General features: G+C 47.6%; 1 protein-coding gene across 7 annotated transcripts in view; it reads right to left on the bottom strand.

Annotated features, from left to right (window-relative positions):
* NUP98 (nucleoporin 98 and 96 precursor) overlaps positions 1 to 20,898 on the bottom strand; it is a 47,714-nt gene that overhangs the window by 18,380 nt on the left and 8,436 nt on the right. For 4 of the 7 annotated variants that reach the window (XM_083436030.1, XM_083436032.1, XM_083436031.1 and 1 more), the window contains exons 5-21: positions 20,497 to 20,676; positions 19,136 to 19,272; positions 15,535 to 15,642; positions 14,931 to 15,114; positions 13,386 to 13,546; positions 11,892 to 12,029; positions 10,284 to 10,368; positions 9,031 to 9,123; positions 8,316 to 8,456; positions 7,203 to 7,336; positions 6,668 to 6,855; positions 5,943 to 6,059; positions 4,243 to 4,553; positions 3,175 to 3,288; positions 2,011 to 2,149; positions 1,722 to 1,899; positions 527 to 691 (exon numbers count right to left, since the gene is read on the bottom strand). In XM_083436030.1, the coding sequence (XP_083292156.1) occupies positions 527 to 691; positions 1,722 to 1,899; positions 2,011 to 2,149; positions 3,175 to 3,288; positions 4,243 to 4,553; positions 5,943 to 6,059; positions 6,668 to 6,855; positions 7,203 to 7,336; positions 8,316 to 8,456; positions 9,031 to 9,123; positions 10,284 to 10,368; positions 11,892 to 12,029; positions 13,386 to 13,546; positions 14,931 to 15,114; positions 15,535 to 15,642; positions 19,136 to 19,272; positions 20,497 to 20,676 (2,573 nt within the window). The remainder of the gene's footprint in view (positions 1 to 526; positions 692 to 1,721; positions 1,900 to 2,010; positions 2,150 to 3,174; positions 3,289 to 4,242; positions 4,554 to 5,942; positions 6,060 to 6,667; positions 6,856 to 7,202; positions 7,337 to 8,315; positions 8,457 to 9,030; positions 9,124 to 10,283; positions 10,369 to 11,891; positions 12,030 to 13,385; positions 13,547 to 14,930; positions 15,115 to 15,534; positions 15,643 to 19,135; positions 19,273 to 20,496; positions 20,677 to 20,898) is intronic. The other 3 variants (XM_083436034.1, XM_083436036.1, XM_083436035.1) reach the window with 1 other exon arrangement.

The raw sequence follows: 20,898 nt of genomic DNA, 5'->3' as shown, positions 1-20,898 counted from the left end.
CAAGGCCATGTCACAATAGGCGGTGTTAGGCTGGCATCATCATGACCCCTCCACTAAACCGAGTTCCAGGCAGGCAGAGGGAACGAGGCCAACTGTGGAAACCTAAGCTGCTGAAATTCTGACCTTTTCCTTTGTTTTGTATCTTGCCCTTCCTCCTGAAGCACAGGAGAGCCAAAACAAACCTCTTTCCTATACATGCTGCTTCTAGACAAGCAACAAGGCTCACCTGTCCTCTTACTTCCTGGCTCATAAGGACCGGAAGAGAGAATTGCAGCTAGCTTTGTGGTTGATTCATTAAAATTTGGGGGAAATACTAAAAATGATGCGGCAAGAAAATGAAAAAAAGCGAGAATTGCCACCAGCCACTCTTGTGCCTTCTCTTTTCTTCATCAGCAGCAAGGAGAGCATGACCAATTTTTGCTTTGGGCAGGGATGGGCGCGGGTGGGGGAGAGAGAAAAAGAAGAACCCCTGCACTTAAACCTGGTCAAAGCCATAGGCTCCAGTTCACATCTTTCTTTCCCTTACCTTGGAAGGAGGTGCTGGTTTCCCACCTAGAGCCATTTGCTGAGACGCCAACAGGCCCGGCGGGGGCACTTGAGCCGTTTTCTGTTTCTTTGCCTCGACTTTCGATGGGTGCTCCTCATCTTCCTCATCAGAATCTTGCAAACCGTATTTTGAGAAGTGAGCCACCTGGACAAAAACCAAAGCCAGCATAGGTGATGGCCTGAACCAGTAGCTTGTGGACATCAGTAAGTGAAGATAATATCCTGCCTGTCAAGTTATACCGGTGGCCGGGACACCAGAGATGGGGAGCCTGCAGTTGATACTGGGCTCCAGCTCCCATCTGCTGCAGCCAAGAATGGCACCAATGGTTCAAGATGATGGGAGCTGGTCTGACAACATCCCGGGGGGTAGGGATGCAGAGAAGCAGCACAGGCTCCCCATTCCTGTTGCAGATGGAAGTATTTCTGAGGAGTCGCCAAAATGGGGCAGTTGGAATTTTGTGCAAACAATAGTGTAAATTTGCAATTATCCCTGCCTTTGGAGTGTGCCTTAAATTTTTCCAGGCCAAGGAAAGAAAAAAAGCTTTGGTACAGAAGCTGGTTCCATTTACCGTATTTTTCGCTCTATAGGACACACTTTTTCCCCTCCAAAAATGAAGGGGAAATGTGTGCGCGTCCTATGGAGCGAATGCAGGCTCCTTGGCTCCGCGGCGACGCGCCGGTCCTGGAAGCCGGAGGAGGAACAGAAGGGTCTCCTTCTGTTCCTCCTCCCGCTTGGCAGTGACGCGCCTGTCCAGCGAAGCCCGAGGAGGAACAGAAGGGTCTCCTTCTGTTCCTTCTCCAGCTTCGCTGAAGGGCGCTGCGCCTTCTCCCTCTCTGCGCAGCGCCTCTCCTGTGAAGGAGGGGCGCTGCACAGAGAGAGAGAAGGCGCAGTGCCCCTTCAGTGACGCGTCTGTCCTGGCTTCTGCTTTAGCCCTGCGCAGCCTCTTTGGGCAGGGGGAGCCTTCAACCGGCTGCCCTGAAGAGGCTTGGCGCGGTTACCCCAGAAGCCAGAACAACCACACGGTATCCCAGAAGCCAGTTCCCTCTTGCTGTTCTGGCTTCTGGGGTTCAGAATAATTTTTTCTTGTTTTCCGCCTCCCAAAACTAGGTGCGCCCTATGGTCCGGTGCGCCCTATGGTGCGAAAAATACGGTACTTATACACAGCTGTTCTTACCTTGAATACCCACGAACCAGTTTCAGGGCGGTACTCCTTGAACTGGGCACCCTGCTTCCGGGAGACGGCCTCCAGCCTGCCTTCGTAGTTCATTTCGGTTAGCCGCTCTGGGCTCTTTATCAGGCAACGCGAGGTTTTGTCAGTGGGCCAAACACCATCCAAAGTGACCTCAGCTCTCCTGTTAAGAAACAAAGAGGGTTAACGGAGGCCGGAGAGGCAAACACTCCTAACAGATGAACTAGCGTGTTCACAGTGAACGTGAGCCAATGCTGGGTTGGTCTATATTTACCTGTTCAATCCTTTCCCAATGGGTGGCTTCTGCTCATCATCTGGGTAGACAATCACTTCTTTCCGACGGATGTGCACAATCTCATCCAGGTTCAAGTTAGTCAGGTTCACTTCGCCTTCAAAGTAGATTGAGCCGTACCCTAAGGGGGAGATGAACAGATTCTCAGCATCAGCTTAACCCAGAGTGCTGCGGCAACAAAGCGGTGGAAGCTCATTGGTCAAGTGTGCGCAATCACCAGAACCGGGCATGTCTTAGAAATCTATGCAAGAAGCACACAAGCTGCAGCAGGAGTCTGGCGCCAACTCCCAGAAAGGTCTATGGGGGACACACACCTAAACCAGCCCCCACAACCAGTTAATGCTGCAAATCAGGTTTTGCAATCATGTACTTGGGAGTGTCATTTATGCATCCAAACAACTTTTAATTTGTGCACACTGTGTGCAGCTTTGTCATCTGTACTGTTACTGTGATCACATTCAAGAACTGATGGGTTTAAGTGCATGTACACTGCATGTGTTGCAATATACCAGGGGTAGGTAGGCAACCTAAGGCCAGGGGGCCGGATGCGGCCCAACTGCCTTCTAAATCCGACCTGCGGACGGTCCGGGAATCAGCGTGTTTTTACATGAGTAGAATGTGTGCTTTTATTTAAAATGCATCTCTGGGTTATTTGTGGGGCATAGGAATTTGTTCATATTTTTCCCCAAAATATAGTCTGGCTCCCCACATGGTCTGAGGGATGGTGGACCGGCCCACGGCTGAAAAAGGTTGCTGACCCCTGCAATATACTATTATTACTACTATTATTATTACTTGAGGAAAGAGACTGTGGGGACTCAACCACTATGACTAATATCCAACAACCAGATTACTTGAAATGCTTAGGAGGAATTCTTCTGACCCTTCCTGACAAAATGAGGGCATGAGGGACTTTCCCTCCTCGTCAACACACAGGAACCTTTAGAGCAGACTCCGGAAAACTGTTGTGTGAATGGCCTGAGTGATCCTAGAGACACGCCTAGTACTTTAACCATGTTTCAATGGCCTGAATTTTGCTCCTCTTGAGCTAGGTAGTTACATGACCTTCATCCAGGTGGGACTTTCCTGGGCTTTGGGAAAGGCAGTTTCAGGAGAAAAGGTCTCTGTGCAGAGAAGCATCCTTACCTTTTCGGCCAATGGTGAAGTCTGTCACAATGCATTCTCCTTTGTCGCTTGTCATTTTGGCCAATTCTTCCATGGAAGGAATGGTGTAGTAGCCAACTCGGGTTAAAACAATTCCTAAAAGAACCAAAACCGGTTGAAGGTCACTCCTTTCAGCAACTTCTGCAACAGGCACAGTGATTCATTTGCAGGCCAGAACAACAAAGAAATGAGCCAGAGAATGCAGGTGTACCTACTCCAAGATTATAATACGTACGCTAAAAGGCATGAAAGGGAGAAATAGATGGACTCACCGAAGGCACTTTAGATTTACAACTAAGGAGAAAAACACTCAGAAAACCTTAACCAAACACTGCCTCTGCAGTAGATTGCAAAGTGATTCAGTACCTATTAAAATTAGTTATGAAAAATGACAGCCACAAATCTTGCAGCATTCCTAGAAACACCTCAACGTTAGAAATGTTTTGGTTTTATTTTGGTAAGGCTGCAGGTGCAATCTGATGGTACAGATCCAGTTGCATGGCCTTGCATTGCCATGCTAGGGAAGGCAATAAATGGGCGGGGCAGAGGAGAGAGGAGCGAAAGAATAAAGAAGCAGTGACTAGGATCTGAGTTCAAACTCACTGCCAGCGTTGGCAGCACTAAGCTATACAGACATCTGGTCTGAGACAACGTAATCCTGCTCCTTACACCCTGAAGCACATTCTTGGATAATTCACAAGACCGTTTTCTCAAAGGTCTGTCAATCCAAACCGACTTTTGCTAGAGCCGTTTGGTGCATCAAAACCTACACCATCTTGGATCGCAGGTCATCAAAACCTTCAGAAGGCCAACTCAACGTTTGGAAATAATAGAAACACCAAGATTTTTAAAAGAAGAAAATGCCACTTGAATGAGATCCAAGGGTAGAAAAGTATGACCAGACAGAGTTTGAAGGACTGCAAACGACAATGTGCATTATAAGCAGTGCCCCCTCAATTCCTCTGCACAATTCCTACCTTCCCCAGTCTGTGCTTGGGGGCATTTCTGGGGGGAGAAGAGCCTGACCACCTGAAGAACCACCTGCCTCACCTGCCGGATGAGCCTGATGCATGCCGTCCGCCTCCTCTTCCTGGTCCTCCTGCAGGGACTCCTCGTGGTAGGAGGCATCCTCGCTGCTGCCTTCCAGCCCGTTCCGCAGTGGAGGACGCACGTTCAGGGCGAGGAGGGTGTCGTCCACGTTGTTGTGGTGCTTGTGCATGGCGTTCTCGGGGGTCTGTGGGATGGGCTTGGCAATAGGGTTGGAGTAGTACCGCGTGACTTCACGAGGGCGGTCCTCCTCCTCCTGCTGCTCTCCATCCTGGCGGTGGATCTCATCAACTGACCGGGAAAGGAAGTTGAATCTAAGGAAGCCACAACATTTAAGGTCAACCACGTGAGCCCCAAAGGCTTCATAACCGAAATACGAACACACTGCTATAAAAATAAACACTAGCTACCTAACTGGTGGGACGCAGGTGACGCTGTGGGTTAAACCACAGAGCCTAGGGCTTGCCGATCAGAAGGTCGGCGGTTCGAATCCCTGCTCAGGGGTGAGTTCCCGTTGCTTGGTCCCTGCTCCTGCCAACCTAGCAGTTCGAAAGCACGTCAAAGTGCAAGTAGATAAATAGGTACCGCTCCGGCGGGAAGGTAAACGGCGTTTCCGTGCACTGCTCTGGTTCGCCAGAAGCGGCTTAGTCATGCTGGCCACATGACCCGGAAGCTGTACGCCGGCTCCCTCGGCCAGTAAAGCAAGACGAGCGCCGCAACCCCAGAGTTGGCCATGACTGGACCTAATGGTCAGGGGTCCCTTTACCTTTACCTAACTGGTAATGAACTTCTTGAGCATGCGTTTCTGCATGGATGGAAAGCAAAGGCAACAACTGAACCAGAAGTTAGAAACCTGATGCAGGATTTACTGTGTGTATTGACCTTCAGCTGTCAAGGGAACAGATCCATGCTCAGACCAAACCAATTCTGGCACTGCAGTGCAGAATTGCACAGAAAGCCTGACGTCACCACCGCCTTTAAAAATGCACATTGTGAAATGGCTTTGAAATGGATATTGTTCCAATTAAAGTGAAATGCATTTCCCAAATATGTGACAGCTCCTATATGAAAATGTAGTCTTTTCTGGACCAAGCGCCCCCTCTTTATTCTGTACGGGAGAGTCGGAGGGAGTTGGGAGTTTCCAATTTCCCTTTCCGATTTCACATGCACACAGTCCAAGGGCACATGCCCACAGCACCATAACATCCTTTGCTTTCGCTACAAATTAAGTTTCTGATAGTCCAGGCTACTCAAGATAGACTTGAAAGGGTGTGAGCAGTGCTCAGCAAGACCTCAGAAGACACACAGAGAGAGCGCTGAGCAGGATTTCCAGGAACGGTGGCTCCCCCGCCCCTCTTCATAAGTACAGGCAACTCTCAGCTTCCATGGAGGTTACATTCCAGAGGTAAGTGCATAAAAACCAAAACCGCGTATGGTCAAAATATATGGGGTTCAGTGGCAGGTGAGATCACCAGTCTTTTCTTTCCCCTGGACACGCACTCCCTGTTACACAGTGTGAGCATTACTCAGGCAACACAAGGGGCGCAACGTTCCCGCTGCCAAGGCTAGAACAGAGAAGACTTGCCCATGGTTTAAACCCAACAACTGCATGTGGAGCTGCGCCTTTAAGGCTGAGTCCGCTTACTTCAAAAAGGAAAACCTGAGCAAGGTCCTGTTTTTTTAAGGTGTCCATGCAGACATACCGGTCTCCGTTCTCTGGGTACTCAGAGGGAGAGGCGAGGTCATCCGCTTCACAGTTGGTCGGAGAGAAAAGGCTGCTGGCTTTGATACTCTTCAAAACCAGCTTCTTAATGCTTTTCCTAAGAAAGACCAAAAAGACAGAGGAGAAATTGATCACTGCTGCCTCACTCCCTTACCCCCCCCCTCTTAGTTCAACTTATTTTTAATTGCAGCCCCCATCACACCACAGAACTGGACTGTGGAAGCCCTTCTCTCCCCCACTGCAAGACACTGGAGGCTTTAGCTAGGCCAGCTGTGTGTGTGGTTTTCTTATTTATTTAATGGCATTAAAGAGCTCCTTTTGAAATATTTTTTGCTGTGAAAAAGATGACTGATAAGAGATGCCAGTGGTCTTTACCCAGTGGGCTGTGACCTATAATTGGGCTTCACCTTAACCCAGAGTGGGCTGCGCCACCACCTTATATATTGTGTTAAAGAGTTCAGGAAGAGCCACTGCGCCAACTGAAGCGTGCATTCTGGCTTTAATCCATCTCTCGTTGGCCGTAATTGGTACTTGTTACTCCGTTCAAGATCATTAAGTACCAATTACCTCCAGCAAGAGCTGGATCAAAGCCAGAATGCACACAGTTCAAGGCCATCGAGATATGCTGCCGCACACCTCACACTTCAGATTTGCAGGCACCCCAAGCCACCTTAGCATATAAAAAAATCTAGAGGCAACACTTACTTGGGCATGAAGGCCCCATTCGACAGGGCTGGCTCATCGTCATCCAGGCCGTCAAACAGGTGGGATTTAGAGGAGCCCGTGGTCTGCAAAGCTTTCGGACGCACCCTGGTCGCAGGGCGAGGAGTCAGCTTGTAGTGAGTAGGGGTGGTCAATGCCTTCTGGGCCGCTGGATTGGTTGGCTTCAGCCTCTGTGTACACACACACACAATTGCAAACTTGAGATGGCTATCCTATCAGATTCTCCCGCCCGCTTTACTGCAACCTCCTTTTCCTTCCCCCTCTCCAAAAAACAGGCTGCCAACAGCAGGACAGACAGACCACTTCTGCAAGAGGCCTGAGTTGATTGCTCACCCACTTCATTCCACCCAAGTTTGTAAGTTAATTATGAACTGTGTGAAGAAGTACTTTCTGGCGCCTGTCCTGAATCAGTTTTAGCTCTGGATTCCAAAGTAGAAAAGCCTTCTCGGACCGTTTCTCGACCTGGCATAATCTAGTCACCCCCCCCTCAGCCATGTCCCCTTCTCCCATGACAAACCTCTTCTTTCTTCTTTGGGTCAGACATCGGGTTTCTGAAGAGGGGGGAATCCCCAAAGGGCGAGTATGTCAAGCTGTTGAGGTGCTGCTGAAGAATCGCTTGCTGAGCGGCTGAAGCATTTGGGTCAGTCAAAGCTGAATGAATGAGAGGGGAAGACATCAGCCCAATATCCCCCCCCAAGGGGCTGCAACAACTCGCTGACAGAAGAGCAGGTGCCTGCAATGGAGCAGGTAATCTAAGAGGGGAAAGTGCTATCCACTGCACTGACTGACAAAAGTCATCCAATAAGAACAAAATGTTAGCGGGGTTTATAGGTTCAGCTACAAACCGTTCTCTTAATCCCTCAGGTTTTGGCGATATGAGGTAGAAACTGGATCCCTTATTCAGTTGGAAACCACTTTGGGGAATTATTAACTCCTGGTATGCCCCAAGGATGACCTTAAGGTCCACAAATGACAACATTTTGGAGGTCCCCAGTCGCAAGGTGGTTAGATTGGTCTCAACTAGGGCCAGGGCCTTTTCGGTACTGGCCCCGACTTGGTGGAACGCTCTTGTCACAAGAGACTAGGGCCCTGCGGGACTTGACATCTTTCCGCAGGGCCTGCAAGACAGAGCTGTTCCGCCTGGCCTTTGGTTTGGACTCAGCCTTATGTTTCCCTCCCCTTATGGTCTTGATTTATCGGCTACTTTCAAAATGAGGCAGCATTTTAACCTGTATTTTAAATTGTTTTGTTTCCCCCTATTATGTTTTTACTGTGATTTTATTGGTGTTAGCCGCCCTGAGCCCGGCTCTGACCAGGGAGGGCAGGGTTTAAATAAAATTTATTCCTATTCTTATTATTAACTTAGTCCTGGAAACCTCTTGCTGCATTTCCAACACATGCCATGCTTTGGTGAATTACATTCCCATTTGGAATTTGCCCCCAAGCCACATGTGTGCCAAATGCGTGGCTGCCTCCAGCATTTCAGAGAACAGCAGCTGGCTTTCCATACAAAAATGGACTGATGGGAGCCGGAGTCCAATGCTCAGAGGGACAATGAACTGGTGTGACCTCACGCAGGGCCGCTCTTCCTCTTAACTCCAGGCTGTTCACTTGTTAATGAGACACTTACCCACCGCAGGCTGGGGAGCTCCAAAGCCCAGAGTAGCTGTTGACGTATTAAATCCAGGGGCGCCAAAGGCTCCTGTCCCCAGCGTACTCCCCAGTTTAGGCTGGGTGTTCCCAAACAGCGAAGTCTGTCCTGCGTTCAGGGCTGCAGGAAGGAAGAGAAACAAAGAAGGTTGTGGAACGTCGACACGCGCAACCAGCAGCAAAACAGACATAAGCAGCCTTCCTTCCCTACAGACAGTTCAAAGGAGGACATCATTTTTACTGCTCTCCTTCCTCACCACCAGCTTGGCTCAATGGCCAGAATTCAATTTGGGAGCAAGAATGTAAAGCATATGCGCTATGAATCTGAACCATACTTCTCTATGGTGGAGAAGTGGTTTTGCTAACTGAAGGTCTCATAGGTGTGTCACTCTTTACAATAAGGGCAGGAGCTATTTGCGTGTGAGAGAGAGAGAGTTGGAACATACTGATGCCGGCAACCACCATGAAGTTAGCTGGAGCGTCCAACATATTCAGTAACTAGAACGGCAGCAGTAAGATAAAGGCAGCAAGATTTTGGTGAGAGTGGGGGGAAATGGCAGTTTAGAGAAGGAAGGAAAGTGGAAGCTTGCTGTTATGTTTAGTGAATCCCAATCACGGCACCAAAAACCTGGCTAAGTGCCAGAGAGAGGAAGGGGGAAAGCAGCTTCCGAGGGTGGCATCTTTCTATTCTTTACCTGTTCCAAATCCTGTTCCAAGTCCCGTGCCCAGAGCCCCAGCTGCAGGCTTGTTCCCAAACAGGCTATTTCCTGTGGTGTTTGCACCAAAACCTGCAAGTAAAGAACAGCAAGTGGCTGTGTTTGTCACCCAGGCCTCTCTCTCTTCCATGCAAGTGTTTGTCTTGTGTTTTAATATTTTGCTGGAAGCTGCTCCAAGTGGCTGGGGCCACCCAGTTGAATGGGCGGCATATACATTATAAAATTACTATTATTATTCTTATTATTACAGTGGTGCCTCACAAGACGAAAAGAATCCGTTCCGTGAGTCTCTTCGTCTAGCGGTTTTTTCGACTTGCGAAGCAAGCCCATTAGCGGATTAGCGCTAATAGCGGCTATTAAAGGCTTAAGGGATTAGCAGATTAGCTGCTAAAAGGCTATTAGCAGCTTAGTGCCTTAGAAAAAGGGGGTGGGGAGCGGAAAAAAACCCCAGGAATCGCAAGACATTTTCATCTTGCGAAGCAAACCCATAGGGAAATTCGTCCTGCGAAGCACCTCCAAAACGGAAAACCCTTTCGTCTAGCGGGTTTTCCGTCTTGCGAGGCATTCGTCTTGCGGGGCACCACTGTATTATTACATAAGGCACAGCACACGGTCCGCCTGACATCACCAGCACCCACACAACCCACTTGCATTTCCAGAGGATGAAAGAAAATGGGGTTGCCTCTCACTCAAAAGTAGCATTCAGATGAGAGGTTCCCATCATCTGTACCCAGGAATTTTTTTAGCTGCAGCATGAGCCGCTGCTCACGAAGGTACAAATGATTCCCAGACTCCCCACTCCCCAGGGAAGTCTGTCACCAAGACATTGAAGGAGGATAACCCCTGGAAGGAATGACAAGGGCTCTGAACTCTCTCCAGCTGTCTCCCCACACCTCTTCAATCACCAGCAGAGGCGCAGGGGAAATGTACTGCTGTTTGACTTGGAAAAAAGTCTTTTGAGTTTGTTTTCCGTGGATCTGAGGGAGGCCCCAAGCTTGTATGAGAGACAGAGAGACTCAAAATGAAACTCTTGCCAAAAGCAAGGCCAGAAGCACCTGGGCTCTCGCAGCTGCCTGCCATGTAGCACAGCTTACTGACACAGAATTTAAGATCCACATCATCTCACATGAATTAGTCTGCCGCATACCGTGTGCTACACCCAATGCAACAGCAACAGATTTAAGGCTCTTTACGTGACTATGCCAAAGGAAAGCAATTGTTTCATCCGTTACCAAACATCCCAGTCGTAGTTGTTCCAAACGAGGGCGCGCTGGTTGTCGTGGTTCCAAATCCAGCAGGCTTGTTGCTGAAGAGGGACTGAAGGAGAAATATGCATTCTAAGCGTCACAGGGGTCTCTTTCTCTCCCCCCCCCCCGCCCTGGTCACAAAGGGATATTAGCTTTTTCTCAGTTGGCAGCCAATCGTAGAAACGTTGACATAGAATCACAGCGTGTTTTAAACGTTTGGAAAGGATGTGCGACCACCCACAGGTCGCACATTATCAGCTATCTCTCCCTAGTGAACTACGTCTGGGCTGGTCCACAGCAGCAGTTTGGTGTCAGCGCAGGACAGCTGCATAGCGCACAATGCTGGGCAAGAGGGGGAGTCAAGAGGGTTGCGGGTGGGGAAGAGCATGCAAGTGTCCCCGCTTCCCTCTCATCTCCCAGCACTCTAGGACAAGCCATTATAGATGCTGCTTGCAGCGGTGGGGGTTAGGGTTGCCCTGTCCTAGCTAGGAAAGTCTTTCCTTGCCTGAGGGAGGTGACTGCTGAGACAAACCTCCGTCCAGCACTCAAGGTAGGAGGAGGGAGGAAAACTACTTGGCGCTGAATCCCCCTATGCCCTCGTTGATGTACAGAGCAGCGCTACTTCTAACACTCCCTCCCCAGTGCTCCCTAGAGAGTCTGATACAACAGTGTCCCCACTGGTTCTCTCCGTCCCACCAGGTGCCTACAAGGCGTAGTAAAGAACCAGGCTGAAGGAGGGAAGACGGAACAGAGCACAAGGCAGTAGAATTAGAGCAGAGAGAGAGAGTAGATTTGACTGTGTGGACAGAGGCAGGGCAAAAATAAATGAGAGAAAGCCGGAGGCAGCATGGTATATTCGGTCTAAGAATCACATGTTCTCTGCCTGGTCAATCAGGAGGAAATACCCAACATGTGGAAGCATCATAGTCCAGCGTGGGAATGTGCATGGTCCCTGCTAGAATTGCTCTGATGGAGAGCAGCCAAATGGCAAAAGCTGAGGTTTTACAGTTGACACCCACAAGAGCTGATATTCAGAGGGACAATTTGGCAAGCGGTGAGTGAGTGTCACCCCTCACATTGTTGCTTGAACTACAGATCCCTATTACATCCAAAAATGAGTAGTTTACACAGGTCCAAACTGTGTTCAACCTGTGGTTTAAGATCAAGATCTGCAGATATTTAAAACACTAGTTAGGAAACAGGTATTAAACCGCAGTTCCCCACTGGGGATGCAAAGGAGAAGTGTAGTTTGAGTTGACCAGGAAAAGTGTGTCATGGGAGCCGGGGGCACACAATTGAGAAACTGAGGTCACGTCTGCTAAATTATGGTCCAGAGTGCCTAGACGGGGCAGTCGCTCTCAGTTTACAGGATTGCTAGGCTTCTTGCAAAACCTTCCAAGACTTGTTCAAAGCCAGAATTATTGGACCTTTCTAACCATTGACCGACATTGCAATTAACACCACTGGAAAAGCACCTGCAAAAGCACTTCGCTTCTGCACGGGAGAACACCAATGAGCACAAGTGTGTCACGAGTGAAAAGAAACCAGCCACTTCCACACCCCTGAGGACCTCGTTACTCCCAGCTGACATACCGAGCCACCAACACCAAATCCTGTATTGGGTTGTCCAAAGAGACCTGTCCCCGTTCCAAATGCAGTAGCAGTGTTCGTATTGGTAGCTGTTCCAAAAAGGCTTCCCGTTTGTGAGGGCTGTGTTGCTCCAAATAAACCCTGCAAACATTAGGGGATGTTTGAGAAAGATACGCTACAACTTATCCTTAAAAAAACAAAACAAAAAAAAAAACCTAAGCAGTAGTTCTGGAAATGTGGGGCTACTGTTTTTGCACCATGGTGATTTTTACACAAGGGAATATGGGCTCTGCTTGTGGCTACTGGAGAGAGGTGCTTGCATTTGGTTCAGCTAAGTGTAGCATTAAAGCATGCAGGAAAACCTACCTTCATTTTAGCCACTGTGTCGTGGAAAACACTGAGGCCTGAAATTGTACATGGCAGATGGTTTCTGAATGGAGGTTCAGATCTGGGCAGAAAGGCACCTGAAGGTTGCCATCATGCATATGGAAAGAAACAGTGTGGCCCCTCACAGGAAGATTAAAAAGAACTAAAAAACTGAACAAATTGAACACCCACCCGCCCACAAGTTGTTTTTTGGTGGAAAAAAATTCCCAAAGCCTATGGAGATTGCTTATCTCTTCCGCTCAGAAGCTCATTCCCCCACACAGCTTTGCCAACTTCCCTTTCCAAGCCACTAGCACCTGGCACCCTTTGCCCGTAACAGGGAAACTCCTTCAATACAGGGTTTCCGTTGTGACCGGATGCATCTATTAAAGGTTTGAGACCTTCAAAGAAAAGGCCACTTGAATTAGTTGGCCGTCCAGTTCCATCTCATTTGTAACAAAAGGGCCCCTCTCTCGCTTATGCATTTCTGCTTGTACCCAACAGAGAAAGCAGCGAAGGAATAGAGTGGACCACTTGATAAAGTAGCCTGCCCTAGAGACATTCAAGTCGGTGAAAAGCCAAAATGACTGCCAGGCTTTCCTCTTCCTGGGAGAGGTAAGATAATTTGAGTGTGTGCTTGCTTGCTTGCGCGCCTACCAAGCAACTGGTATATTGTTGAAAACAAACTATTTCATAACTTGGGAGGCCTGCTATGGCTCCATTTCATAGTGGAAAGTATGCGCTTTGCATATGAAGTGTTGAAATCTCCAACTAAAGGATCTTGTGTTGGAGAGAACTTCTGCTTGGAGACTTTGGAGCCAGCTGTCAGTTAGATGGCCCATGGCTCTGACTTGTGACAAGGCAGGCCTTTATCTCTTAACCCTCAATATAAAGCATGCTGGTGAAATATTCAACAGATACAAAAATGGCAAAATAAGGCAACCTGCTGTGCTAAGGAGCAAGCTGGAGAATAAAATAGCACTGTACAAGAAAAAGTAACAGGCCGAGCAAAGAGAATTTCCTTGGAGAGTTCTTAGTAAAAGGCTGCAGAAATCAAAGACAACCAGGTAAGCAGGAGTTAGGCAGAAAGTAAAGACTCCAAGGTTGTTACAACACTCCTTGCTACCTTACCATTGTGTTTGTGTTGGGTTGTCCCAGGGTGCTGGTGTTCCCAAACGAAAAGCCTGCGTTTGGGGCAGTCGTGGCCTGGCCAAAAGGCTTGTTGAAGAGGCTGGTGGTTTGTTGAGTCGGACCAAAGAGGCCTCCTGTCCCTGTTCCAAAACCCGTCGTACCTGAAACAAGGTGCCAAAGCAAATTATATATATACACCTTGAGGCATCCATGTCCCTGGCACTTCACAGAGTATACCCCTCAAGGAGCTCACAACCCAAATGTCAACGGTGGGAGAGGCACGATAGGTTCCAAAGGATGATGGTGAGTAGATGCAGCTACATTTTATTTTATTATAACCTGCTTTTCACATCTGGCGCTCAAAGCAACTTACAAAAAATAAAAACATACGACACACAAAATTTTAAACATCAGAGAATAAAACTGTTTTAACTTGGTGTCTGAAACTCAGCAGAGATGGCACCTGATTTCTAGCAGGAAGGTATTCCATAGATTTGGAGCTACCACACCGATGGCACAGCTCCTCATGTGCACTTAGGCATTGTTTTGAGCAGAAACAAGGACGGAGGAATTCGACTATGGCTTCAGAGTTTTGTGTTTTTCTTTTTAAAAATTCCTGTCATTTTAATTTTCAACTTACAAAACCAGACACCACTCTGAACTCCCAATCAAAATGAGGAAGCATCAGTAGAAGCAGCACAGAGGTGTTTGGTTCTAAGTTGCTTTGGATCGGCTTGGACAAGATGAAGCAACTAACACCAATAATAATAATAATAATAATAATAATAATAATAATAATAATAATAATAATAATTTATTTTTTATGCCCTGCCCATCTGGCTGGGCTTCCCCAGCCACTCTGGGCGGCTTCCAACAAAATATTAAAATACAGTAATGCATCAAACATTAAAAGCTTCCCTAAACAGGGCTGCCTTAACAAACAACAACAACAACAACGGTGTTGCTGGGAGGTGCTTCCAAGAAATAAAAGCTGACTTGAGTAGAGCCATTTTAGAGCAAGAAAACAGCTGTGACTGATCAAGGTGCCTTTCCAGTGAATGATGCCAGCTAACCACATATGATATCAGGCAAGATACTGCCTTAAATCAGAATCAAGAACTAAATAGTTCACTTCTTGTGCGCTATTAATTAAGTGTGGCATTCTACTTTCTGGGACTTGCATCACATGCAGAGCAACTCCCTTGGGCACTTTCCCCCTTTTTCTGAGAACTTATCTTATTTGCACTTCTTCCTTACTTGTCCCAAGGACCTCAAGGCAGAATCTGCTCCATCAAGGAGATTGCTCTGTTTGCATGTTTTTACCCAAGCATAAAGAGAACAGGTGGAGTTTTGACAGCATCTTATAAATCAGCAGCCAGCATTTCAAGCTGTGGATGTTATTATCTGCATGTGTCAAAAAATGTTGGACACCTAACACGACAGAGTCTCAAGGCAACTTAAAACAGTATTAAAAAAACACACAAGTACCCTGAAAGGCTACTACTCAAAGAGTCATCCTGCGCAGGTCAAAGCAGCAGTACTTACTGGTTCCAAACCCTGTTTTATTCTGTCCATAGGAAAAGCCTGTGTTAGTGGTGGTGGAGCCGAAGAGTCCTGTGGCTGCGCTGGAGGTAGCAGTGGATGAGCCAAACAAACCTGGCGTGGCTCCAGCTCCTACAGGGTTGGTGGGGCCTTTCCTGTTCGCTTGATAGTCTTCCAAACGAAGCTCCTAAACAAGGAATATTTCTTGAGTACAGACGTCTCACATGGGACACCACCTGTTCCCCACACCTGCTACCACCACACCTTCTCAGGCAAAAGCGATGCAGTAAAACATTGGAGTCGACAGTCCCTGGGTACAGGGCAGCGTTCTCAAAGAGGACAAAATGCAACTTTGCCAAAGCAGGCATCAGGCGCCAGAAACACCTGCCTGACAGGTTTCTCGTGACAACTGTCATGTGGCAGTTCAGCATGTGCTCCACCATGTGCATAAATGCCTTGCCTCCATTCTTTCTATTCGAAATGCAAAGAGCTCACCCCCATCCACTGCTATAGAAGGAGGAGAGCAGCACTCCAATGTCTGAGCCACAAGATGGGATGTAAACAAACAGGGACAGCATGCAGAGATACAGATATACGACAGACTGACCTCTAGCGATTTGCTTTCATATTCTTTCATAGCAGTAATGCACTGATGCTTGGTGCTGATGTTTGTGCTGACTCCGGACTTAACCATAGTGTCAGTACCCGTAGGGGGCTGTAAGAGAAATGTGAACACTCATCAAGGTTACTTTCGATTTAATTCCCCTGGAAGTCCTGTAAGCAGTCATGGCACAGAGGGAGCAGTAGGATTCCTGTGAGCCTCCAAGCAGCCACTCATGTGAGCCAACAAGAACACTGAGACAACCCAGGATGCTACACCATGTAACACCCACCCTGGCACAACTGAACTGGCTGCCGATTAGTTTCTGAGCACAATTCAAAGTGCGGGGGTTGACCTATAAAGCCTCACATGGCTCAGGACCTCAATACCTTATGGACTGCCTCTCCCCACATAAACCAACCCAGACCCAGCCCTTGTCTTCTGAGGCCCTTCTCTATGTTCCCCCTCCCAGAGAGGTTTGGAGAGTGACAACAACCGGCCTTTTCTTGGGGGGAAAAAAGAAAATATTTTCCAATATGCAGTGACGGCTGCAAGGGTGTTACTGGCACAAAAATGGAAACAACAAGAAATACCGGCAATGGAAGACTGGAGATCAAAGTTGTTAGACTATGCTGAATTGGATAAGATGACGGGAAAGATTAGATACCTAAGAGACCAAAAGTTTACAGAAAACTGGGGAAAATTTGTTGATTATCTGGAAAGCATAAGTGAAGGTCAAATAACGCTAGAAGGTTTTAAAAGAGCACTGTGAAAACGCGAGAGATATTGTTAAAAGGAAATGGAGGGAAGATGATTTAAATAATGACAATATAAAAAAAAGGAAATGTGTAAATTAATAAAGACTACGAAAGATTTACGAAAAAGCTGAAGGAAGTCCAAAAAAGAAAGACTTTGAAAAATTTGAATGTGAAAATAATGTATGTTTTGTTTTGCTTTGTTGTAAATTAATAACAATTATTTATATTAAAAACAACAACAACAGGCCTTTTCTTTGGTGGCTCTAACTGTGGAATGCTCTCCCCAGAGAGCCTCATTTGGTGCCATCAGTACATGTCTTAAGGCCCCAGGTAGAAACATTCCTCTTTACTCAGGTCTATGGCTATTAAATAATCTATGTCCTGTAAAAGTGTGGGGAAGAGGACTGTGATTATGATGACTATTTTATTATTAGGCTGTTTGTCAGTATGCTTTTATTATTATGTTTTCATCACTGATGTTCTGCAATGCGCTTTTAATGTTGTACATCACCCTGGGATCTTTTGATATACATAAATTGTACAGTGGTGCCCCGCAAGACGAATGCCTCGCAAGACGGAAAACCCGCAAGGTTTTCCGTCTGCAGAGGCGCTTCGCAAGACGAATTTCCCTATGGGCTTGCTTCGCAAGAAGAAAAATTATGAAAAATTTTGATTTTTTTTTTCCGCTCCAAAACCCCTTTTCCTGAAGCGCTAAGCTGCTAAAAGCATTTTAGCAGCAAAACCGCTAATCCCCCAAGCCTTAAAAAGCCGTTTTTAGCCCTTAAATTGTCAATAGCGCTAATAGCGCTAATCCGTCAATGGGCTTGCTTCGCAAGACGAAAAAACCGCAAGATGAAAAGACCCGCGGAACGGATTCTTTTCGTCTTGCGAGGCACCACTGTATATATAAATTATAAAAGGCAATATATAAATATTAATATTAATACACCAGTTCAAATTCTCGGTCAGCTGTGAGGCACCCTGGGTAGCCAGTTTCTCACCAGGTCAGAACGGGACTCAGGCTTCTAGGGAGGAGGATAAGACGTAGAAGATGATAAACAGAAGGGGCTTTGCTTGCCTTGGTATGCAAGGGATGCCCACGCTTTCCTGCCATCCTGGTACAAAGCCACACACTGCCCTGGCCTATGGTCTGCCTCTGCTTCTGCTCTAGGCTGACCTGACTGTGAGGGCCCTTCACTACCTGGAAGGCAGCCCTCATTGTCCCGGGCTGTGCCTGCCGCTGCTGCTACTCTTTCTGCTGTAGCATGAGCAGGAGAGAGCCCCATCCCCACTGGTGCATGTGGCTGAGGAAGGGCTCAAGAGAGCGCTCCCTGCTACGAAATCCTGGCATCTTCTGCTCCAACAACTGCTACAGAACCCTCATGGTCAACTATTCCACCTTCTGCTTAAAGGAGCCTCTGCACACAAGCTTTCCAGCTCAACGCAATGCCTCGTACTTCTGTTCCGCACTTGGAACACCTGGGCTGGAGATGCCAGAGACTGGAAGCAGTGACCTTCTGCAGGTACGGCAGGTGCTCTGGCCACTGAGCCATGGCCTTTCCACAAGTGATCACACAGAAGTTGAACCACCACAGGCTGGTTATAGCTGTGTTATTTAGATGTGATCCAAATAAAGAGATAAAGGACCAAAACTGAAACGGCAAAAGACAGAGTACCTGCGCTCTTATTCTGCGATTCATTTGCCAGGCGAGGCTTCTCCAGAAGATGAGCTGGCCCATGGGCAGTAATTGAATTTGTCTTTGGAGAACTGTTTTATCAGTTTTTATTTCCTGAGGTTTTTTCTTTGCTGCTAGAAAATGGTTTCCCAACTCAGGCCTCTGAGCACAAAAGGAGGCTTCTGAGAGAGTATTCTCTCCCTTCAAGGCTGGGAGGCGGGGATCACAAGTATCGGCACCTGTGAGGTCTTTCTGTGCTGTTGCTACTGGAGGTCAGTGTGGGCCTAGCTAATTAGAAACTGGCCACACCTGTGAGAACATGGGTTGCTCATAACACGGTAGAGTCTTCTCATTGGCTATTCAGAGTCACTGGTTACTAGGCAAAGTTGGGGTAAAACTTTGTGCTAGTCCTCACCATGTTGCCTGACACCTGGCAACACCTGTATGCTACTTGCTGGAGGTCAATTTGCTCATTTGGTTTATAAAGCAAGTTAGTTTGGTATCTTGTCTTACCATTCCCAACTGCTTTTACTTATAATCTCACTGGGATACAGCTCCATTATTTATGCTGCTATTTTCTTTATTAAAAAACTCTTCCTGCTACTTGTGTGTTTCTTTGGATGGGACCTGTTGGTACTGAATGTAGTTACCTTAGTCTCTTGGTCAAACTGCTACTGCATAAACTTTAGTGGGCTTGAAGCTTGCAGGGACAGCGCCTGGTTCTCAAAACCTCATGTGGCATTTGGGAAGCTCTGGGATTATCTTGATTCGGGCTGCTGGATTTACAGGAGTAGTGGCAGCGTACTGCCTTGCAGGGTTGATATTCAACTCTGGTCATTTGGCTACTGCTCTCCAAACCAGAGGGCTTGCTGCCACGGTTCCCACTGGCAGCTACTGCAAATGTCATTTTGTAATAACTATTACAAATATATAGATAAATAAAATACACAATAAACACGCCAGATGCATCTTTCATTGGAATAGGGAGTTCAAAGCGTAGTGAACAGAAAGCAGCCTCTTCTGGACTGCAACTCCCATCAGCCCTGGCAAACAGGGCAAAATGTCAGGGGTGCTAGTAGTTGCAGTCCAAAACAAACATCTGGCCGGCATCATACTGGAAAAGGCTAGAGAATGGATGGAACCAATTTTAGACAGGAAGCAACTGGGACTTACGTTGAATTTAATGGTGGTGCCAGTTGGAACGGTGAAGCTGGTCGATCCGAAGAGGGAACCGGACGTCCCCCCAAACGGATTGGCAGTTGTGTTAGTGGTTCCAAACAAACCCCCGCTGCTAGTACTTGTCCCAAAGTCTGCGGAAAAAGAAAAGCGAAGTCAATGCCCAAATACGAGAGGAGACAGTGCCCAAAACAAACGATAGCCTGACTTTTCACACTATGCAAGGCGTTTAAGGCAAGGCAGCTTTTAATGTTTGATGGATTACTGTATTTTAATATTTTGTTGGAAGCTGCCCAGAGTGGCTAGGGAAACCCAGCCAGGTGGGCGGGGTATTAATAATAATAATAATAGCTGACTGGCAACAGCTTGGACATTGTGGCAGTTCAATTTAATATGAAATACCAGAGGATCTTTCAGAAAGGAGCATAAATATTATGTTCCCCCATACAAGTTTTTCTGTATATCCATTTTGCTAATACCTCCCCCCACCCACCCAGCGGTGGAGCAAATACCTGTGCTGCCCAGGGCAGGCGTGCTCCTGAGGGGGGCGGAGCAAGCCGCTCATGGGCGGGGAGCGAGCTGCCCATGGCGGACATTCAGCGCGCTGCCCACCTGCGACTCCCAAGCCTCCCCCAAGCTGTCAAAACGAAGGGGGGGAAATGCCACCGGCAAAGCAGCACAGCTCCCCCCGTACCCCAATGTCTCGGGGTAGGCTTGGGAGTTGCGGGTGGGCGGGGCGCAGGGGTGGTCCACCCCCACTGCCCCTCCTTCCTATGCCCCTGCACCCACCCCAACAAGGACTAAAGCAATGTTTTTGGCTTGCTTATGGCAGCCTCAGAACAGGTTTGCTAAACACGATTTGTCGCCTGCCCCTGGTGAGCAAGTAACTGAACTGTCCCAAGGCAGGCACTTGGGGAGCAACTACCCAAGCGGCTGTTATTACATTCGTACCTTGGATCCCAAACGCCTTGGGACTCAGGTGTTTTGGCTCCCAAACGCCACAAGCCCGGAAGTGAGTGTTCCGGTTTGCAAACGTTCTTTGGAACCCAAACGTCCGACGGGGCTTCTGATTGGCTGCAGCAGCTTCCTGCAGCCAATCAGAAGCCGCACTTTGGTTTCCAAACGTTTTGGAAGTCAAACGGGCTTCCGGACTGGATTCCGTTCAACTTCTGGGGTATGACTGTATTATTATTATTATTATTATTATTACCACCTGCCCTTCACCCTGAGGAACCAGGGAGGGTTACAACAATTATAAATCCAGCAATAAAAGTGATTTAAAGAACTTAGAATGACGTGGTTGTGCTGCGTAAAGCATTCTTCAAAATGGTCTGGAAATAGCAATAGATTATACTCACTGCCAAACCCCACAGGTTTACTCTGTGCAAAGGCATTGTTCTGGGATGAAAAGAGGCCCCCGCCAGTGCTTGCTGTCCCAAACAACCCACTGGAAGTGCCAGTCGATGTTCCAAATCCGAAGCCAGTGCTGGTAGAAGAAGTGGCTGGCTGGCTGAAGGTGCTGGAACCAAACAACCCCCCTGGAACCAGAAATATCCAATCAAATCAGATACAAGAAGGGGTGGGATTATTTGATGACGAAACCCACACAGACATATGCACAAATCCATATATATATATATATGTATATATGTATACATGTTTTCAGTTATCCAATCGTATCACTTTACGTCCTTGTACCCTAATTCTTTTCTAATTTCCACCAAGCATTCCATGACAGTTCTTGTACATCTTAATTAGCC

The sequence above is a fragment of the Podarcis tiliguerta genome (assembly GCF_965153285.1).
Source record: "Podarcis tiliguerta genome assembly, chromosome: 4".
Lineage (NCBI taxonomy): Eukaryota > Metazoa > Chordata > Lepidosauria > Squamata > Lacertidae > Podarcis > Podarcis tiliguerta.
This window is presented reverse-complemented; position numbering and strand designations above follow the sequence as displayed.